General features: G+C 34.0%; 2 protein-coding genes across 2 annotated transcripts; both read right to left on the bottom strand.

Moving 5' to 3' along the window:
- Window positions 1–6,099: 6,099 nt before the first annotated feature.
- LOC114395293 lies at window positions 6,100–11,412 on the bottom strand. The gene is made up of 4 exons (XM_028357035.1): window positions 10,087–11,412; window positions 8,149–8,720; window positions 7,815–8,034; window positions 6,100–7,605 (listed from the first exon to the last, which is right to left on the bottom strand). Exons 1-4 carry the CDS (start codon window positions 11,299–11,301, stop codon window positions 6,256–6,258), a joined length of 3,357 nt encoding a protein of 1,118 aa, XP_028212836.1. The 5' UTR covers window positions 11,302–11,412; the 3' UTR covers window positions 6,100–6,255.
- Window positions 11,413–13,600: 2,188 nt separating this feature from the next.
- LOC114394694 lies at window positions 13,601–16,494 on the bottom strand. Its single transcript, XM_028356364.1, has 2 exons — window positions 16,067–16,494; window positions 13,601–14,220 (listed from the first exon to the last, which is right to left on the bottom strand). Exons 1-2 carry the CDS (start codon window positions 16,372–16,374, stop codon window positions 13,809–13,811), a joined length of 720 nt encoding a protein of 239 aa, XP_028212165.1. The 5' UTR covers window positions 16,375–16,494; the 3' UTR covers window positions 13,601–13,808.
- Window positions 16,495–17,777: the final 1,283 nt, after the last annotated feature.

Raw genomic sequence — 17,777 nt, 5'->3', positions numbered from 1 at the left:
GAAATTATTATAATTTTTAAATAGATATAATTTTTCATGATTACAAATATAATGTATATGTCTAAAAACATTTATTATTTGCAATTTTTATTTATAATTTACTATATATTTAAAGTTATTTATTTATTATAAATTTATAATTATACAAAAAATAAACATTTATCCTATATATTTTACATGCTAAAATAATTAATTTAAATTAATAATTGATAAACTTTCATATTTTTAATATTTTATCAACTAAAAATATTCAAATATTTATATAGTAAAGATTTTTCCACTTGTTCATATATATATATATATATATATATATATATATAATTCAATTTTAGTTTCTCTATAATTTAATCCAGGAATTTAGTCTTCCAATTTTTTGTAATCTTGTTATTTCAGTTTCCAATCTCAAAATTAAACGTTAACAATTAATTATTTACCTTGACCATCACATGTCGCATTTTTATTGGACATTGATCGACACGTGTTACGATTTTATTAAAGGTTGACATTAATTAGGTGCATGAAAATAATGTTCAATAAAAAATACGACACGTGACGATCAACGTCTAATAAGAACATGGCACGTGACGATCAATGTTGACAAGTAATTGTTAACCTCCAATCTTGGAGTTGGGAATTGAAACAATGAGATTGTAAAAATTGGAGGACTAACTTTATAAATTAAAATATAAAGAACCAAAATCAAATTATGAAATAAATAGGAAGATCAAATTTATAATTTAACCGATATATATATATATTATTTTCTCTGTATAATATATAGGCCATACTTGAGATAAAATAGATTATTCTCAACATACATATAGAATATAAAAAAACAACGTATAGTTCCCAATAAAAAGCTTGGATTCCCTCACCTTTTGTGTCTTGCTTTCAAAATCTATCAATTGAAATGATCATGACCTTAGAATTTGATCGATGAAATTTGAATTTGTTGGCTCAATACACATTTAAATTTGGTATATTCATAGGAAAAGCATTTTATTTTTGTATGATTAGAAAAAGGCTTACGAATATGCTTTTAATGGCCACACCACCAATCCAATAACTTTTGGAGAAAGTAGTATATTCTCTTTCTTGGTTTCTTTAGTTTATGCGTTCGACAGTTGTGCGATAAGAAAAGCTTAATATACGTGGAGGCTATGTATAAATTCAAAGTAAGTTTTCGCTTTTCCATTGCACATCCCAATCAATATATTCCCATGACTATTGGGAACTAAATCACGTGTTCCCATCGCCACTGGGGGATGCACTCATAGTGATATGGAGCAATTGTCTCCACAAGCATTTTTTTTTCTTACTTACAAATCTTTAATAAAACAAAATTTTCACATATAAGAAAAATAGGTGTTGCCCTCACAAGGCAATTTTTTTTTAAATGAAGGTAAAAAATTTATAAGAGAAAATATAAGGCTTGGGCTTTTCATCAAGCTATTCTCTGGATTCAGCAACTCAAAACTCAGAATGTCACTTTCGAGATGGATTGCAAATCAGTGGTTCATCATTTTATGAACTCTTCAAAAGGCTCTTCTATCTTCTATTCCGTTTTAAATAAATGTATAGTTTCTGTTTTCAACTTATCAAACTCAAGGATGAGTTTTATAGAGAGGCAAGTCAATCTTGTAGTTCATAACTTAATAAAGACTTCAAGATTTTATGTTAGCTCTCATGTCTTTAGATATATTTCATCTTATATTATACTCTCTGAATGAAATGATATACCTATGTTTTCTCTCAAAAAAAAAGGGAGAGAAAATATATTGATGTGTAAAAAGTAGTTATAATTTATAGAAATTTAGGCATTTAAAAAATTGTCATAAAATTATGTATTTTGTAAAAAAATTATAATATTTTTTCTATGAAAATATTATGGTCTATTTTTTTTTCTCCCACTAAACTAATTTTCTGAATTCATCATTCACTGTCCATCTCTATGTTCTTCTTGTGAGTAAAAAAAACAAGTTAATAAAAAAAATTAAATGTGTATTTAGTTTCTCTTCATAAAAAAAAGAAAAAAAAATTATGATATTGATTTGAGGTGACTTGAAATGTTTTTTTATAAACAAATAAAAAATAATAATTTTTTAAATTGTAAAGACTAAAATAAATAAATTTAAATTTAGAAAACTAAAAATAAAATTGACTCACAGGTAAGGTATAATTCAAAACCACAGTGATCTAGAAGAAACCAACCTTCGTGATATGATTGCTTAGTCAGCGGATAAGAAAAACAAACATTTTATCAGTGTTGTGTGTAAATTACAAAATTAACTTTCAGCAATTAATGTCAGGGTTGTGCATGTTTTGTTTCAGGTAAAAAGAAGATATGGCAATATACGTTAATCTGTATTGTGATACTCTTTGTTTATATTTATAATATTTAATTAAAAAAAATACAATTACCTATATTTATAAGATTTAATTAAAAAATATAATTATCGAATTCATTAAGATTAATAAAATTGATTAATGTAGTTAATAATAATAAATTTATCTTAAATTTATAATTTTTTTCTAAAATTATCTTTGACATTAATACTATTCTCTCTTTTAATTATTAATTTTGCAATGCATAATCTCTCTTCTTTTAATTATGAGTATTATAGTCTAAAAATAACTAATTTAAAAAATATTATTTCAATTTTAAGTCTTATAATTAAGAGTATGTTATTATGAGATTGTTAGGGTTTATATGGCCAATGTACCTTCAAAGTGCCAAGAAGTGGCAAGGTTTGTATTACATAGATCGCAAAGAATTGTGAAAAGATGGAATGGACAACTTTGTGGGTAAATTGCTTGTTATATTGTTTGTATATATTGCCTTTGTGGAGTTCCTCTCATAGCATGTGTGGAACCAAGAAATATGCATTGGTTGATGAAATATACATGAGTGATGTATATCCATTTATGAATCTCATCAAGTAGCAAAAAAACGGATTGTTGGAATATGTGGAAATGACTTGGAGTGTGAGTGGGGTACGTTCTCTACCCCAACCAAACAAGCAATCAGAATTATTTTTTTATCCTTATGCCATGCTTACTTTCCTTGGGCGTTTGCTCAAATCACGTACACACACATTCATAGAATTAATATGCGAGGCATCGCCCACTTATGATACTTCTTGTGTCTTGTTAGGAGCAAGAGATAATAATAAAGAGAGAATCTCCTTCTTCTCTATATATGTGGATGCAAATATGGAATAAGATGATAAAATCAGTGAGTGATTCCCTTATTATATGGAATCAGAATATCTTGGATCGTACGTCCAAAGTATCTTTTTGTTGTCCACCCAAACAACTATAAGGTGGAAGAAGAAAAAGGATGAGAAGAATTTAATGCAACTTTTTATTTTTGCAACGTATACCTCTCGAACATATTCTTTTATTTGGACGGCCAGATATAGATTTTCCTTTTTCACCTTATGACTCTCAAATATACATTTTCTTTTATTAATATAAAAAAAATTGAATATATATTATCAGTGCAACATTTTATTTAAATATATGACATTTATATTAACAAATTAATTCATTTTCATCAAATAAAAACCATAATAGTAATAACCAATCTAATGACTAATTCTTCTTTATTAAAATAATATGACATTTTTTAATCGTGTGTGTGTATAAAGTAAAAAGAATAATTAACTTCTTAAGAAATAAGGAAAACAAATACAGACTATTAGATTATATTATCAATATATAAAAAATAAAATATTAAGTTATGTCCCTTTTTTTTAGTTTAATAAATAATTTTTTACAGTGTTTAATAAATAACTTATAGAATGGATAATTCATGAAATATTAATAATTCATATAATAAGATAGTAGTATCCCTTAATATATGTTGCATATATAGTAATACCCCCACGTATTTTTAGCTTGTATGGGAACTTTATTGCGATGCACTGTGAAAGCTAAAAATATAATTTTTAGTTAGCAAAATGTCGATGGAATCATTAGTTAGCAAAACCTATAAACCATAGAGAGAAAGAAGTAAACAATTCTGAGTATCAGGTTCTATAGATTTCTTGCCACTATAATTTGCTCGTTTATAATTTATATTCCTACAAAACATCTAAAAAGTATTGGTCTTGAGGGCATATTTCAAAATTTGAAGAAGATGGATATATATTAGCATCTTTCAAGATTGATTTTTATATGCACATTCTACTTGTAACCTCGGCTTTCAGACAAAGCTGAAAATACTGAAAATTCTTTTTAGTTTTGCACTTAATACCTATTTAACACAGTCGCAACATTTTAGAAATAACCACATATCATACAAGATTATGTATTAAAACGGAGGAAGATATATAAAGATTTAGAATAATGATTTATCTCCTAAAAAAAAAGAATTTTGATTTAGAATAGAACTTTTTTATTCACTCAAGTCGTATTCAAATCGACCCATTCTTAAACAACTTCTAAATTATTTTTAGTTTGGCACTTACTAATATCAATTTAACAGAGTCACGACATTTTTTTTTCAAATATGGGCTTACAAACCCCACAAAAAGAAACTTATTAAAAGACGTAGCACTAAAATAATTACAAGACTACATAGAAAAGGATTTAAAGTTACATAAAAAAAATTCTACCCTCTACGTCAGTGGATAGATCATACTTTGCAAGAGCTTTAGCTACTCAATACGTTTGATTTAAAGTTACAAAAGTATGCTTGTAAATTTCAATATAAAATTGTACATTCTAATACATATAATGAGAAAAAAAAATATATTACTTTAGAAGTAAAAGTACTTTTGAGCGCTCCCAACTTTAATTCAATCATGCACTTAACTCCACCATAAATATAGATCACGTAAACCATCCACCGTTGTTGATGAAAGATCTAATGGATTGAACCGTTTGACAGGATAAGTGAGAAGTAGAGCACCCTCATTGAACCAGAGATATCGCCGAGCTGAAGTCATTCAATAATTAACTCTTTTATACCATAAAAATAGCCCATAATTGTTATAGAGCAATGTGAAGACCAATAATATTAACATTTTGGCTTTCTAACAAAAGACTAGAGACGCCATAATAATATTTAGATTAAATAATAATTTTGTCCTTCCTAATTTCATAAATATTTAACTTTGAAACATTTTTGCTTAATAATGTTTTGTTTTTAATAAATTTATAATTAAGTTAATAATTACATTAATCATAATTATTAGATAATAACTAATACATAAGTACCACAAGCAATTAATTGATCAACATTAACACTAATGGTCAACACATAATTTTACGCCAAATTAACTAAAATCATAAATTTTTAAAACAAGAGAACCGAACATCTCAATTAAATTAAAAAGACCAAAATCACTAATTTATAAAATTAAGAACCAAAATTATAATTTAGCCAAATAATTAGAAACCACAAATACTTAAAAACTTGTTGTATCCATCATAGCCCCAAAATAATGACATCGAAGCATGAGAGCAATGTTTCATTAACAGAACAGCCATTTGAAACATTGGTTTAAATAAACGCTTTTTCATCTGCGTCACCTAAAAAAAACTCTTAAAACTATCAGTTATAAGATACTTTAGACACTCAAGGTAAAACAAATATCTAAGAAATTGAGGATGATCGGTGTGAAATACGGAAATAAATCCTCTCCAGTAATTGGTGGAACCCACACACCCCCTTGAGTCTTTTTCTCTCCTATTGGAGCTTCCAGTTAATGGAGAGAAACTGGAGTCGGGAAATACAAGGATAAAGGAAATGGCAGATCTATTTCTGGCTAAGAGTATGTTTGGTAAGGTACTTAAAAAGCTGGTTAAAAGTTAGTTCAACTAAAAGAAATACTCAAATCAAGCACCTTCGCCTTGTGAATATAATGCACAATCATAACTTTTGGCTGTTCAATCAACGTAAACCGCAACCATATTGAATTGTCAATAATGACTTGCTAAGCCAACGTTTATTCATGACTACATATTATACGATAGCAAGAACATGGTAAATCGTAATTTGCTAGTTATTGCATATCAATTCTATCGACTTCAACAGAAGCTTCAGGCACGTCACAAGAGTCAAACTACACACAGAAATAAATAGCCAAACCATTAACTCATCAAGAAAGATTGACTTAAATTTATACGGATGGGTTAAAGGTAATAACAAAAATGCATTTCACCATATTCCTCATACAAATTTAGGCAAGACAAGCACGTGCATGAATACCTAAATTGACAAACATATCGTACAGTATATATGATCTTTTAGATGTACTTTAGACCAGAGATATATTGTTGCCTAGTAATTAGATATTGGGCCAGGGAATATATAACTCCCAATATACCCAAGATCTTAATCTTGAGTACATCTGTACATGCAATAGGAAGCAGATTAAGAGGCAAAGTTATCCACGGGGGTGAGTCACTCTGCTTGGTATGGCTCCACACGTACCTGTTGAAAAGTATATGACTGGGGAAGGTAAGAATGAGGAGGGCCAAATTCTTCACCACAAAAATCCAGTCTGGCCCACCGATTTGAAGACCCCATCCACTATTTCCTTGCCAAACATCTTCCCATATGCTGTAGAGGGCAGTTATAACAAAGTAGGCCGAGATGATTACAGTCACTGGAAAATATCTATGTTTGTCCCCAAAACCAGCAACAAAATCCGAATCTTGGTTAAGCAGCAGCAGAATAGGAGCCAGGAAAAATATGGAGCGGTTTGAGCCACCAGTAAGGTTAACATTCAGCACTAGACATATAGCAAAGCACATTACTGTGGCAACGTTGCCAACAGCAGGCATCCAGGCTCCATCAGCAGCCATCCTCTTAACTGTAAAGGAGGGTGCTGTAGTAGCCCGACGATGCTGCATAAACCTCATTCTTGGCAGGAAACTAGCAGATGCACTTTGACTGGAATGATTTTGCCTAATTCCACCTGAATCAATAACCTTCTCCCGCAAAATTGAAGCAAGTTTATACTTTATCTCCAAGGCTATAAGCATGAAGATTGCTGCATATAGACCAAGAAGGGATGTCCGGGCACCCTCTATTGCCAGCAATGTTGTAAGCTTCTTCTCCTCCTCACCCAAATTTCCTATCTCACTATCTTCAAGAATATTTTTAATTCTCAGCTGGCCCTCCAAAAGATAAGTAACAGGAAAGAGAGCTACAAGTAGAGCAAATACCCAGGGCAAAAGCTTTGTGCTTGTAGCAGATGGTAGATGAGTGAAGACAACAAAAACAGAGGCACAAACCATAGAGACAACAATGAGAACATGCAGAATGCCAGCCCAGAGAAAGTATTCAGCAGCAATGTAGATACCAAGGGCAACCCCCATAGCAATGGAGTAAAATGTCCGCAATTCAACAATGTATTTAATGGGTATAATAGATGTAACTGATGCCAGAGTCAGCAAAATTGCAATAATAAGAAGCCAAGAAGGCCAGGTAGGCTTGCCAGCTATATAGCCATAAATGGAGATATCATCTGCAGAGTGACGGGCAGTCTTGATTAGGTCTGACCGGTAAGACAATGACACAGGAAGAGGTGGCTGCATCAAAATAAAAAGTAGACCAGTTGCCACTACCAGCACTAAACATCTTTTGGCAGACTGCAGAGAGAAGATAAAAAGGCTTACAATCAATATTTAACAACAGATTAAATAGGAAGACAAGATTGATTACTTTGACCATAAATGATGTCTAATTGGTTATGAATCAAGTGACTACCAAAAGTTTGCAATGGATATCGTATGATCCCCACTCCCAAAATAAACAATGAAAAACACAGGATAGTATATATATATATATATATGCATACCAAAATATGAGAGAAATGAATAGCAACAATTGGAACACAAGCCAATCCAGTCAACAGTATGCAGAAACCCAAAATTAAACCATCTGAAGGAGACCTTCCATTCCACCACTGGAGGGCTTCAAAAATTGTTTCACGGCAAAACCATACAGACAAGGCAACTACACAGGCATGTGCATAACCTTGCCATGGTTTCATCCTAGAAGTTGTTTTGGATCTATCCCTACAAAATCCAACAACAAGAATTATAATAAGGTTGACAATAAAGTCTAGAGGCAAAATATAGGTTAGGTAGGATCCCTCCAAACTGGCAAATTCCAAAGATTGTCACAATTACCTGTAAAGAAGCAATGGAGGAGAAACAGCCAACAAGAGAACTGCTGAAACCCATACAACGGACTTTGATGAAATAAACAACATGGCCAGCTTTGAAGAAAAGAGGCAAGTCAAAATCCAAACTGCTTTTCCTCCAATTCGATGATCTACAGATAGCCTTCTCACCAAAGCCAAACCCAATAAAGTTGTCATCACAACCATATAGCTAGGATACATCACCTCATCCTCAAATCCATAATAGTAAATGCTAGAGTAATTGAAAAATCGGTTCTCAATGTAGCATAAGAGCAATGCATGGCTTATCAGACCAGCCTCAGATAAAAAGTTCAGCTTTAAAGGTAGAAGAGCTAAACCAGGAATAGCCATAGCCAGGACAGAATTTGCTATTATGAGTTTACAAAAAGATTTAAGGGACATGCCTGCCATCCAAATATTTAAATCCCAGAAATTGTGCAGAACAAACCATGTAACCATCAAACTTCCAAGAATAACAAAAGCAAAGTACGATATTAGACTCTTCTTTTCAAAAAAACGAGCCAAATAAAAGCCAGCAACTGCAGGCAGAGGGAGGAACTGCAAATCAAAGGTTGAAAATATCTCAGTAATAGAGAGAAAAACTAAAAGGGTTAATGAAATTAAAATATTTAAATCGCAAACATAAGCAATATCATCATCATCCACCAAAAGAAGTCGGCACACCAAGAACTGAATTTTTAAGAAGAACGCCATGCAGTTAACCAACCAGTTGTTTCATGAAGCAATATGAATTTTAGCATATTAAACGGTATTTTCCAGTTTCCACATTTAATATGATGACAAGGGTAGTTAACTGTGGGTCAGCCTCCATCCTAAAAAACACTACAGCAGTATAGTGAAACATAGAGTGACCATTATACAAAAGACAACAGATACAATTAAAAAAGTTTCAAAAATTAAAGTATACATGATTCAATATGTTAAGCTTAATACAGATAATAACAAATAAATAAAACTGAAGTTTGCATTAACATTAAACATACTAGTTTAAAATTACTATACAAAATTATAAATTATATCAATAGTATCATTGTTGATATCTCACATGATCAACTAGAGATATGGTCAATGTAGTCCCACAAGGCTTAGGCAGTCCTCACCTTATAAGTCGATTAGATGGGGTTGAGTTAGATCCAAGATCCGAATTCTAAGATGATATTAGAGTCTATCCTAGATCTGTTATTGAGTCACCTATATTTGTTTAGGCTTTGAATGTATATTCCTAGGCATGAGAGGGTGTTGTTATTGGGCTACCCGAATTTGTCTATGCTCCTGATGTCCAGTGCCAGACAGGTGCAATAAGATCTCACATTGACTAGAGATATAGTCAATGTGTTCCTTATAAGGCTTGGCAGTCCTCACCTTGCAAGCTGGTTTTGTGGGGTTGAGTTAGAACCTAAAGCCAAACCAGGGTTTGAATGGAGAATGTTCAGAGCATGTTCAGTTTTGGGTGGGTGAATGATAGATGTTGTCATTTAGCCGAGTGGTTGGGTAAATTTTAGGGTAGAACAGTATTTTGCCTCTGCCCAGTCCAACAACCACATTCCAGCAGAAGCTTGCAACATTCGGGAAATACACATACATGACAATTACTTGTAAGTTCACAAGTAATCCCACCCAAGTGTTTAGTTTAGTTCTTCAATGTCATAGATTTTAGACTATAATCATGATCCAACTTTAACTCGTATTCCCTTTCTTGATGAATTCTCCTTCTATTTTTCCAAAGAAGAAAGAAAGAGAGTGCAACAATTTTCACAACAGAACAGAGAGCATCATCTATAATCTATCTATAATAAAATAAAAACTAAAGCATTACCATTCAAATAGCTAATCCTACAAGATTCGGAAACAGAACAGATACAAGGGTCCAAAAGAACCAGCAGAGCAGCGTTAAAATGCTTACCAGCAAGGGAAAGCCCACAACAACTGCTCCAGCAGCACTGACCACAATAGCGGAAGTAGTGAAGGCAACAGAGCTGAGGGCATCAAAAACCATACCCATGGCATAAGCGGCAGCAGCAGAAGCCCCTCCAAGCATGGTGAGAGTGACAAGAACATAATTGAGTGGCGGGGGAACCTGAATGTACCTCCCAAAGGAATGGAAGACGACCCTGACCTCCAATGCAACGACGACAAACACCAGGGCAACGGCGCCGTTGACAACGCGGATGCTGTGGAGCTGGTCGGGGTTGGTGGTGATCCACCAGAGCGCCCCTCGGGTGGAAGCATAAAGCTGAAAGAGGAAAGGGACGAAGAAGAGAAGGAGAAGGTCGCAGAAGGAAGCAGGGGAAGAGAGAACGAGGGAGTAATGAGAGGCGATGTGGAACAAGAGAGGGACGAAGAGAAGGTTGAGAGTGTGGAGGCAGCTCTCGAGTGGGCCCAGGATGAAGCTGTCACGGGGGGCCTCGCCGCCGTGGTAGCGTGCCTCGTGTTTGGCCTTGAAGGAGGAAACACGGGGGACGGAGAAGAGCAAGTAGAAGCAGCAGTTGAAGGCGGCGAGGTAGTAGGCGGCGTTGGTGATGCCCACGGCGGCGATGGAGGCCCAGGCGAAGAGGGCGGAGGCAGAGATGGGGAGGCAGGCGAAGAGGAGGCGCTCGAGGGAGACGGCGATGGAAGGGTTTTCGAGGAGGAGCCACTTGAAGTTCAGGGAGGACCAGACGCCGAGGAGGAAGGTGGTGTGGGCGCAGAGGAAGGAGGCGAGGACAGCGACGGCAATGGAGGAGTTGAAGGCGGAGAAGAGGGAGGGGGAGGCGGAGAGGAAGAAAGCGAGCTGGGAGAAGATGAGGGAGAACCACACGGCGAAGAAGGCGGCGGGCTTCAGGTTGAGGGAGTCAAGGATGTAGGAGATCATGAGGCCCACCACCAGGGTGGCGACCACGGTGGTGCCGCCGAGGTCGAGGAGGAAGAGGGCGGAGGGGACCAGGGCGATGGCGATACGGTAGTTGTGGCAGAAGGAGGTAGGGTTCTTGAGGGATCTGGAAGAGGTGGTGGCGTTGTTGGCATGGCCGTGAAGCGACGGCGAAGTAACGGAGTCGTTAGGGTTTGGGGAGGAGAAGGAAGGGGCGCTGGTGGAGGAAGATATGGGTATGTAGGGACGGAATGCGCGGGGTTGCAGCATTTTTTGTTATTACACTCCTCCTCCGATTCTTTCTTCACTCGATCAAGAACCTAATTGCTCACTTCGTCTGCACACACTCCTTCTCTACTCTATTTTCCTTTGCTCAAAATCTCTAACTGCCTCGGTTCGATGGGCCTCCATGCTGTCAACATACAAAACTAAAGGCCCGGTCACTTAGTGGGCTCGGACTGGAGGCTTCCATTTCTTCATTTTGGGCCTCCTGCTATTTGCAGGATACACATATGGGATTACAGGATTCAAATCCCTGTATATCCTATCAAAATCTTGAAAATACTTTGTCAATATACTAAGTGAAAACCAGTTCTTGTTGCACATCTTGATAACAAAAATTACTTTTTATCAAATCGATGACATGTGTAAAAATAAAAATAGCAAACAGAACACCAAGAGAGAAGAAGCAATGGGAAGGTAATGGAGGACAAGGAAGAGCAATATTTGTTGAAGATGCTGGAGAGTGGGGGAGGTGTGAAGAGAGAGGTAAAATAGGACTTTCACACAAAAACAAAAGTCAGGTGGGAAGATGGGTATAAGGCGGTAAAATAAATTGGACTTGATACATTTCTAAGACCACACCATTGAGGCCTTATAGTGTAGGTTTCTCTAAAAATAATAATACATTAGAAATCTTCAATACAGTTGAGCTCACAGAAAGCGCTTTCAGCTTTCCTCCCAAGACGGGTGTTTTGTGCGTGGTACTTCAATCAAGTTATAGTGTTATACTATTACAGCCACTTTTGTTGTGAACAATTTGTGATTTTGTGTGCGTTTTATTTTAATCGGGTTTATTAGAATGTTAGTTTTTATCATACAAGAAAATTAAACTCAGATTTTTTTTTCTTAACCATCAAACTTATGTTATATCTCCTATATACCAATAAAAGTTAAGCTTAATTGCAAATTTAATCCTCTATTTGCCTCAGATTTTAATTTTGATCCTCTTATAATTTAATTCATGAATTTAGTCCTCCAATTTTTTACAATCTCATTATTTTAGTTCTTAACCCCAAAATTGAATGTCGACTAAAACTTGTTAACATTAACCGTCACATTTCATATTTTTAGTCATAAAAAACGATATATGACGGTTAACATTAACAAGTTACGATATCAACATCTAATTTCAAGATTAAAAATTAAAATAATAAGATTTAAAAATGTGAGAGACTAAATTTATAAATTAAATTATAAAAAAACAAATTCAAAATCTAAAACAAATAAAAATACTAAATTTACTATTTAACTAAAAGTTATCCTCGGTAGCATGTGGGCATGAACACGCAATAAGCTGTGTTGAAAGAAAGCGCGACGAGGTGTGTTTTGGTTGTTTGTTCAATCTTCCATTGCATTCATATGTCACAGAGAGGGTCTCACTGGTTATAAACTTAAGCGCATGCAGTAAAACTTAATTAATACTTAGTACAGGTGCAGCATGTGCAGTTTTGCTCGATAGTAGTGATTGATTTCTTTGGGGTGCACCCTTTTTGTTGTCGGCACCGTAGAATTTTGAAGGTGTTGTGCCTGCACTTTCACATACTACTATCAAGCTTTATTAAGTCCCATCCATGATAATGACGGATGGGACGGGTGGTTCCCCTTAAATGTCAATGCAGCCACCTGTTACGCGCATTTACGCTATGCAACAGGAATCATTAATATCCAACATTATTTATTCTCCTACTGCTAGCGTACAATTCACTCCATATTCTACACAGTAAGATAGTAATTTTATGAGTATAAATACCATTCTGTCCAAATTCACGTTAATTAATTATTTGCAGTACTCCTAATAATTGCAAAAAAATGCAGCATAGTCTTGTATTGTATTCACTATTCACCACCCAGACCCATGTTTGTGGCATTTTATAATGCTAAACGCGTCGTATACTGATAATATCACAACACATTCCTCCTACTCCTACTCCTAAGTCCTATCATTCACAATTTACTCCTAATAATTGCAAAAAAATGCAGCATAGTCTTGTATTGTATTCACTATTCACCACCCAGACCCATGTTTGTGGCATTTTATAATGCTAAACGCGTCGTATACTGATAATATCACAACACATTCCTCCTACTCCTACTCCTAAGTCCTATCATTCACAATTGTACCGCTGGATCTTTGGTCTGAGTTTTTAGTACGGAAAAAGGTTCACGTGGGACCACCAACCTCTCACACTTACTACCTAACACCCCAGCTCAGTTCGTGACCAATTTTGCCAAGAATTAATGCGCACGTTCCACTACTTTATCTAGTGAAAAAGGTTTCAAATATAAATTGAACAAAAAAATCCCAACCAAAGTTTAAATAACTGAACTGAAGTACAGCTACCATACAACACGGTGATCAAGTCACAACAAAAACATTTATAGTAATATGTGTATAGTGTTAATAATACTAACTCCGCAAAATATGACTCTTGACCTTTTCGAAGGTACCCCCCGGCTCTTCACTACCATATAAGGTGTGTCACGAATCATCAGTGTTAGTTTTGCTTGGGGGCGATTTCAGATACTGAAACTTGGGTTGAATACTTTTTAATTCTCAAAGAAATAACTACACTAGACAAAATACCAACTACGGGAAAAATGTAGGACCAAATTTGAGATTTCTTAGAGCCAGAGGCTGTAGCAACAGCAGCACCAGCAAGGCTTCCAATAGATGTATTTTGCAAAATCATGGGGAGACATCCAATAGCAGTAGGAAGAAGAAAATCCAAAAGGAACCTAACATCAGTAGCCGCTAAGGTATAGTTAATAACATAAGAGGGCACAGGTGAGAAGCGGGCAAGAAGAACAAATTTCCAACCATCTCGCTCAACTCCTCTAGAGATTAAATGAAAGTATTTGTTTCTTTGGGCCCACTCCATTGCTGAGCTTGAACTCCTGAATACCAGCCTGAAAGAACCCAAAATTCAGCACAGACAAGCAAAGAGAATCACCCGATAATTTACATGTAGGCATAGCACATCTAATCAAATAGACAACACCTCATTAACAATAAATTATTACAATTTGCGGCAAAGAGTTAAAATATCACTCAATTAGTGTCACGGAAAATACAATTGTCCTACACCATATGATAATTTCTCGTCATTGACACAAAGGACATCCTTGTTTCACTTACTAGATAAGTTAAACTAGAATGGTGTTCGCACACATGCCTCAATTCACCAAATCCCATATGAATTAGCATTTATTATATATACACTAGCAGCTCTTTTCGGCAATCAGCAGTAAAGTCAAAGAGACAAAAACTAAAATGACAATGGTTTTCTTGAATTTCTATTCTGATAAAGCTATAAATACAAACTCAACACGATTTAAGACCAACTTGAATCAGACGATATATTATTCTTCCCATTCCCATTGATAAAAATTAGGTCCACCTAACTGTGCCTGAGGACACAAGCTATGTAAACAAAAACTCACGGTTTCAAGAAAAATCACAATTGTTTTGGTACAATGACAGCACCGGCATTTGAACACGCGAGCTCCTACTAACTAATCAAATTTCTAACCCGGCCCAATTCAAAATTTGTATTATGAAATTAAAAAATATATTTACAAAATCCATGGAAGAAAAAAAAGTACAAGTTACTATTCCTTAACATGAGTCATGAAAGAAAGTTAGGAAATGTCTAATTATTTGAGGAGTGCTAACAAGTACCACCATCCTCTTTATAACATATCCTCTGCTATTACTATTGGTTAAAATTTAAAGAAAATTACAAAATCTTGAATGAGTTTCATAAAATATGAAATAGGAGTAGGACCCACAATTTTGTGATTTCCAGATAATTTCAATCAATAATAAAAATGTGCATAGAAAAGGGTGAGTTAGAAAATGTGTTGTTAGCATTTCTCTAATTATTTTGACTCATTTATAAAAGAGGAAAAGTTTATTAAAATGCAAAGCTAAAAATAATCAAAAAGATCAAAGAGAGGAATATAACATCTGCAAAGCAAACAAAAAGCTAAAAACAAAAACAGCCTACAATGGCTTAAGAATATTTGTACAAGAGATGCCCACGAAAAGGCATAAAGCCTAACATGAACAAGAAAACACCAAATAGACAACGTTCATAAATTTCAAGGCACTCCTTTTCCAATTAAGTTCCTTTATGAATTTCGTTACAAAAGGAAATTAAAATTCCAATTAGGTTACTCTGAGCTTTCTTTATAAACAAGATGGAGGAGGACCAAGGTTCTAAAAAATGGTCCACGACCACGATTTCCGACACAACATCAAGTCTTTGGATGTTTGCAATGTAATTATGGCCGCATTTATCCGTAATTTCCCACAACATCAAGAAACTCGACAAAATCGCAACCACAATTTAAAATCTTGAGAACTAACAACAGAGGAGAAACCCTAATCCCCTCTGATCGCTGGACAAATCAAGCAAGCTGTCATCTCCAAATTGTTCTAACCAACCAATTTGTTTCCGTAAATTGAAAATTTAGGCAACTGATCAAAAAGAGAATTGAGCTTCAATTTCAACAAAGGTACCACACCAGAAAATAACAGATATTATGAATTTTAGTTAGATCATCCAAACCTAGTGCTCCTACGCCAAAATCAACTATCAATTAATCGCTCCTTTATGAGGAATTGACCATTCACAAACTACAGGCATGCTGAAAGCCAAGTCAACCATCAAACAAACAGTAGTAATTTCACGTAACGAATCAATTACCCTAAAGTGAAAACACGCGAATGAGTGAAGAAGAGAGAGTAAACCTGCCGATGGAGAAGGAGAGTGACGCAGCGAGGATTTTGGCGGAGAAGACACAGAAGACGGAAGGTAAGAAACCGAAGAGGAGAGGGGCGGTGGTTTCGAAGAAGATCGCAGAGGGCAAACAGAGAGCGATGGAGACGGTGTGGAGCGACAAGTAGAGCGGGATCGCCCAAATCCCTAACTTCTCCGACCATTCTCGAACAAAACTGAACGCTGCCTCCTTGTCAAATCCACCGCCCTGCCACCCTCTCCAAACCACCGCCATTAGCACCCCCAACACCGCCACTTTCCACCACCAACCCCTCCCCATTTTCGCTGCGATTATGTTACCCAACCAACCAACAACCACAACACACCGCCACTGGAGTTAACCCTATTGGATTGTTACTGTATAATTTAGTAATGTTAAAGATTAAAGATACATGTCAGATTTGTGTATTTATTGAGTGTAATTTTCATAAGTTATCGGTATATATATATTAGTTTTACGTTGTTGATTAATTATAAATTATTTTTGAAAGACTTTTTAAAAAAACTATCATAAAAGCCAATCAAATTATTTTAGTAAGCTTATTAAACTTTTTATACTAATTACTTTAAAAGCTTTAAAAACCTTTTCGTGCCTACAGAATAGGGTGTTTTTAGTTTTAGTAATTTAAATATTTCAATATTTGAGTTTTAATATTCACTGTCAAATAACGGTATTAGCTGATAAGATAAGTATGAGTACTGGGGATGTGATTTTGTTTAATTTTTAAATAAAAATTATTCGAATTAAACATAAAATAAAAATATGATTTAGTTTGGTTTCATTTAAATATTATAACATTAAACTTAAAACAAATCAAATTAATCTTTTACTATTTTGTTGGGTTTGATTTCATGAATTTTTTATTTTTTTAATTTATTATTATCATTTAAATTTATTAACTAAACTTACATAATTATTATATATGGTATATTATTTTAAAATAAATTTTATTTTTATTTAATTTTATTTAACATATTTTAATTTAAAAAATTATTAATTTCACTTCTATTTAGCATTAATTTAAAATGTTATTATCAAATTTTTTTAACATAATAATAATTTGTGTATTATTTGATATTTAATATTATTTTTTAACAATATTAGTATATTATTTTTTTTACATATGAAAGTAAAATATATATTATAAAGCAAAGAAAAAATAATAAATTATTTAATACTTATTATTAATTATGATAATAAAAATAATTAATTATCATACGTAGTATGGTTCAGTTTTTCATAATAACATCCGAAAATCAAACCAAATTGCAAAAATATGTAATTTTAAAAAAATCGATTTAGGTAAATTTCATTTTTTTTTTATCGATTTGGTGATTTACAAATAATTTGGTGATTTAAGTAGATTTTTTTGTAGTTTTTTTTTCCATCAATTATCTAATGTCATTGATTGTATAAACAAATAAGAATTTGAAAACATAGTTTACCAAAAAAAATGGTTATGATTGTTGTTAAGCAAAATGAGCTAAACAAGGAAGTTGAGATTATTATGATTCGACGGATTAGAACGAAAATAATGAAGGGAGAAAAAAGGAAAAAAAAGTTGTTAATGCCCAAATGGGAGCTATTCTTCTTGCAAATTTGGATGAAACCATAAGCAATGTTTATTTTGAATATGAACTTGAGTGGAGGCTAGCGTGGGAGATTTTTATAGGTCTCCCACT

Source organism: Glycine soja, chromosome 18 (genome assembly GCF_004193775.1).
Source record: "Glycine soja cultivar W05 chromosome 18, ASM419377v2, whole genome shotgun sequence".
Taxonomy (NCBI): domain Eukaryota; kingdom Viridiplantae; phylum Streptophyta; class Magnoliopsida; order Fabales; family Fabaceae; genus Glycine; species Glycine soja.
This window is presented reverse-complemented; position numbering and strand designations above follow the sequence as displayed.

Coding starts and splice junctions, on each gene's coding strand:
- LOC114395293 (XM_028357035.1), bottom strand. CDS start 11,301: ATGCTGCAACCCCGCGCATTCCGTCCCTACATACCCATATCTTCCTCC. Junction 8,035..8,148: donor CCTCCATTGCTTCTTTACAG/GTAATTGTGACA, acceptor TGGATTTTGTAG/GGATAGATCCAAAACAACTT. Junction 7,606..7,814: donor TTCATTTCTCTCATATTTTG/GTATGCATATAT, acceptor TTCTCTCTGCAG/TCTGCCAAAAGATGTTTAGT.
- LOC114394694 (XM_028356364.1), bottom strand. CDS start 16,374: ATGGGGAGGGGTTGGTGGTGGAAAGTGGCGGTGTTGGGGGTGCTAATG. Junction 14,221..16,066: donor CTCTCCTTCTCCATCGGCAG/GTTTACTCTCTC, acceptor GGGTTCTTTCAG/GCTGGTATTCAGGAGTTCAA.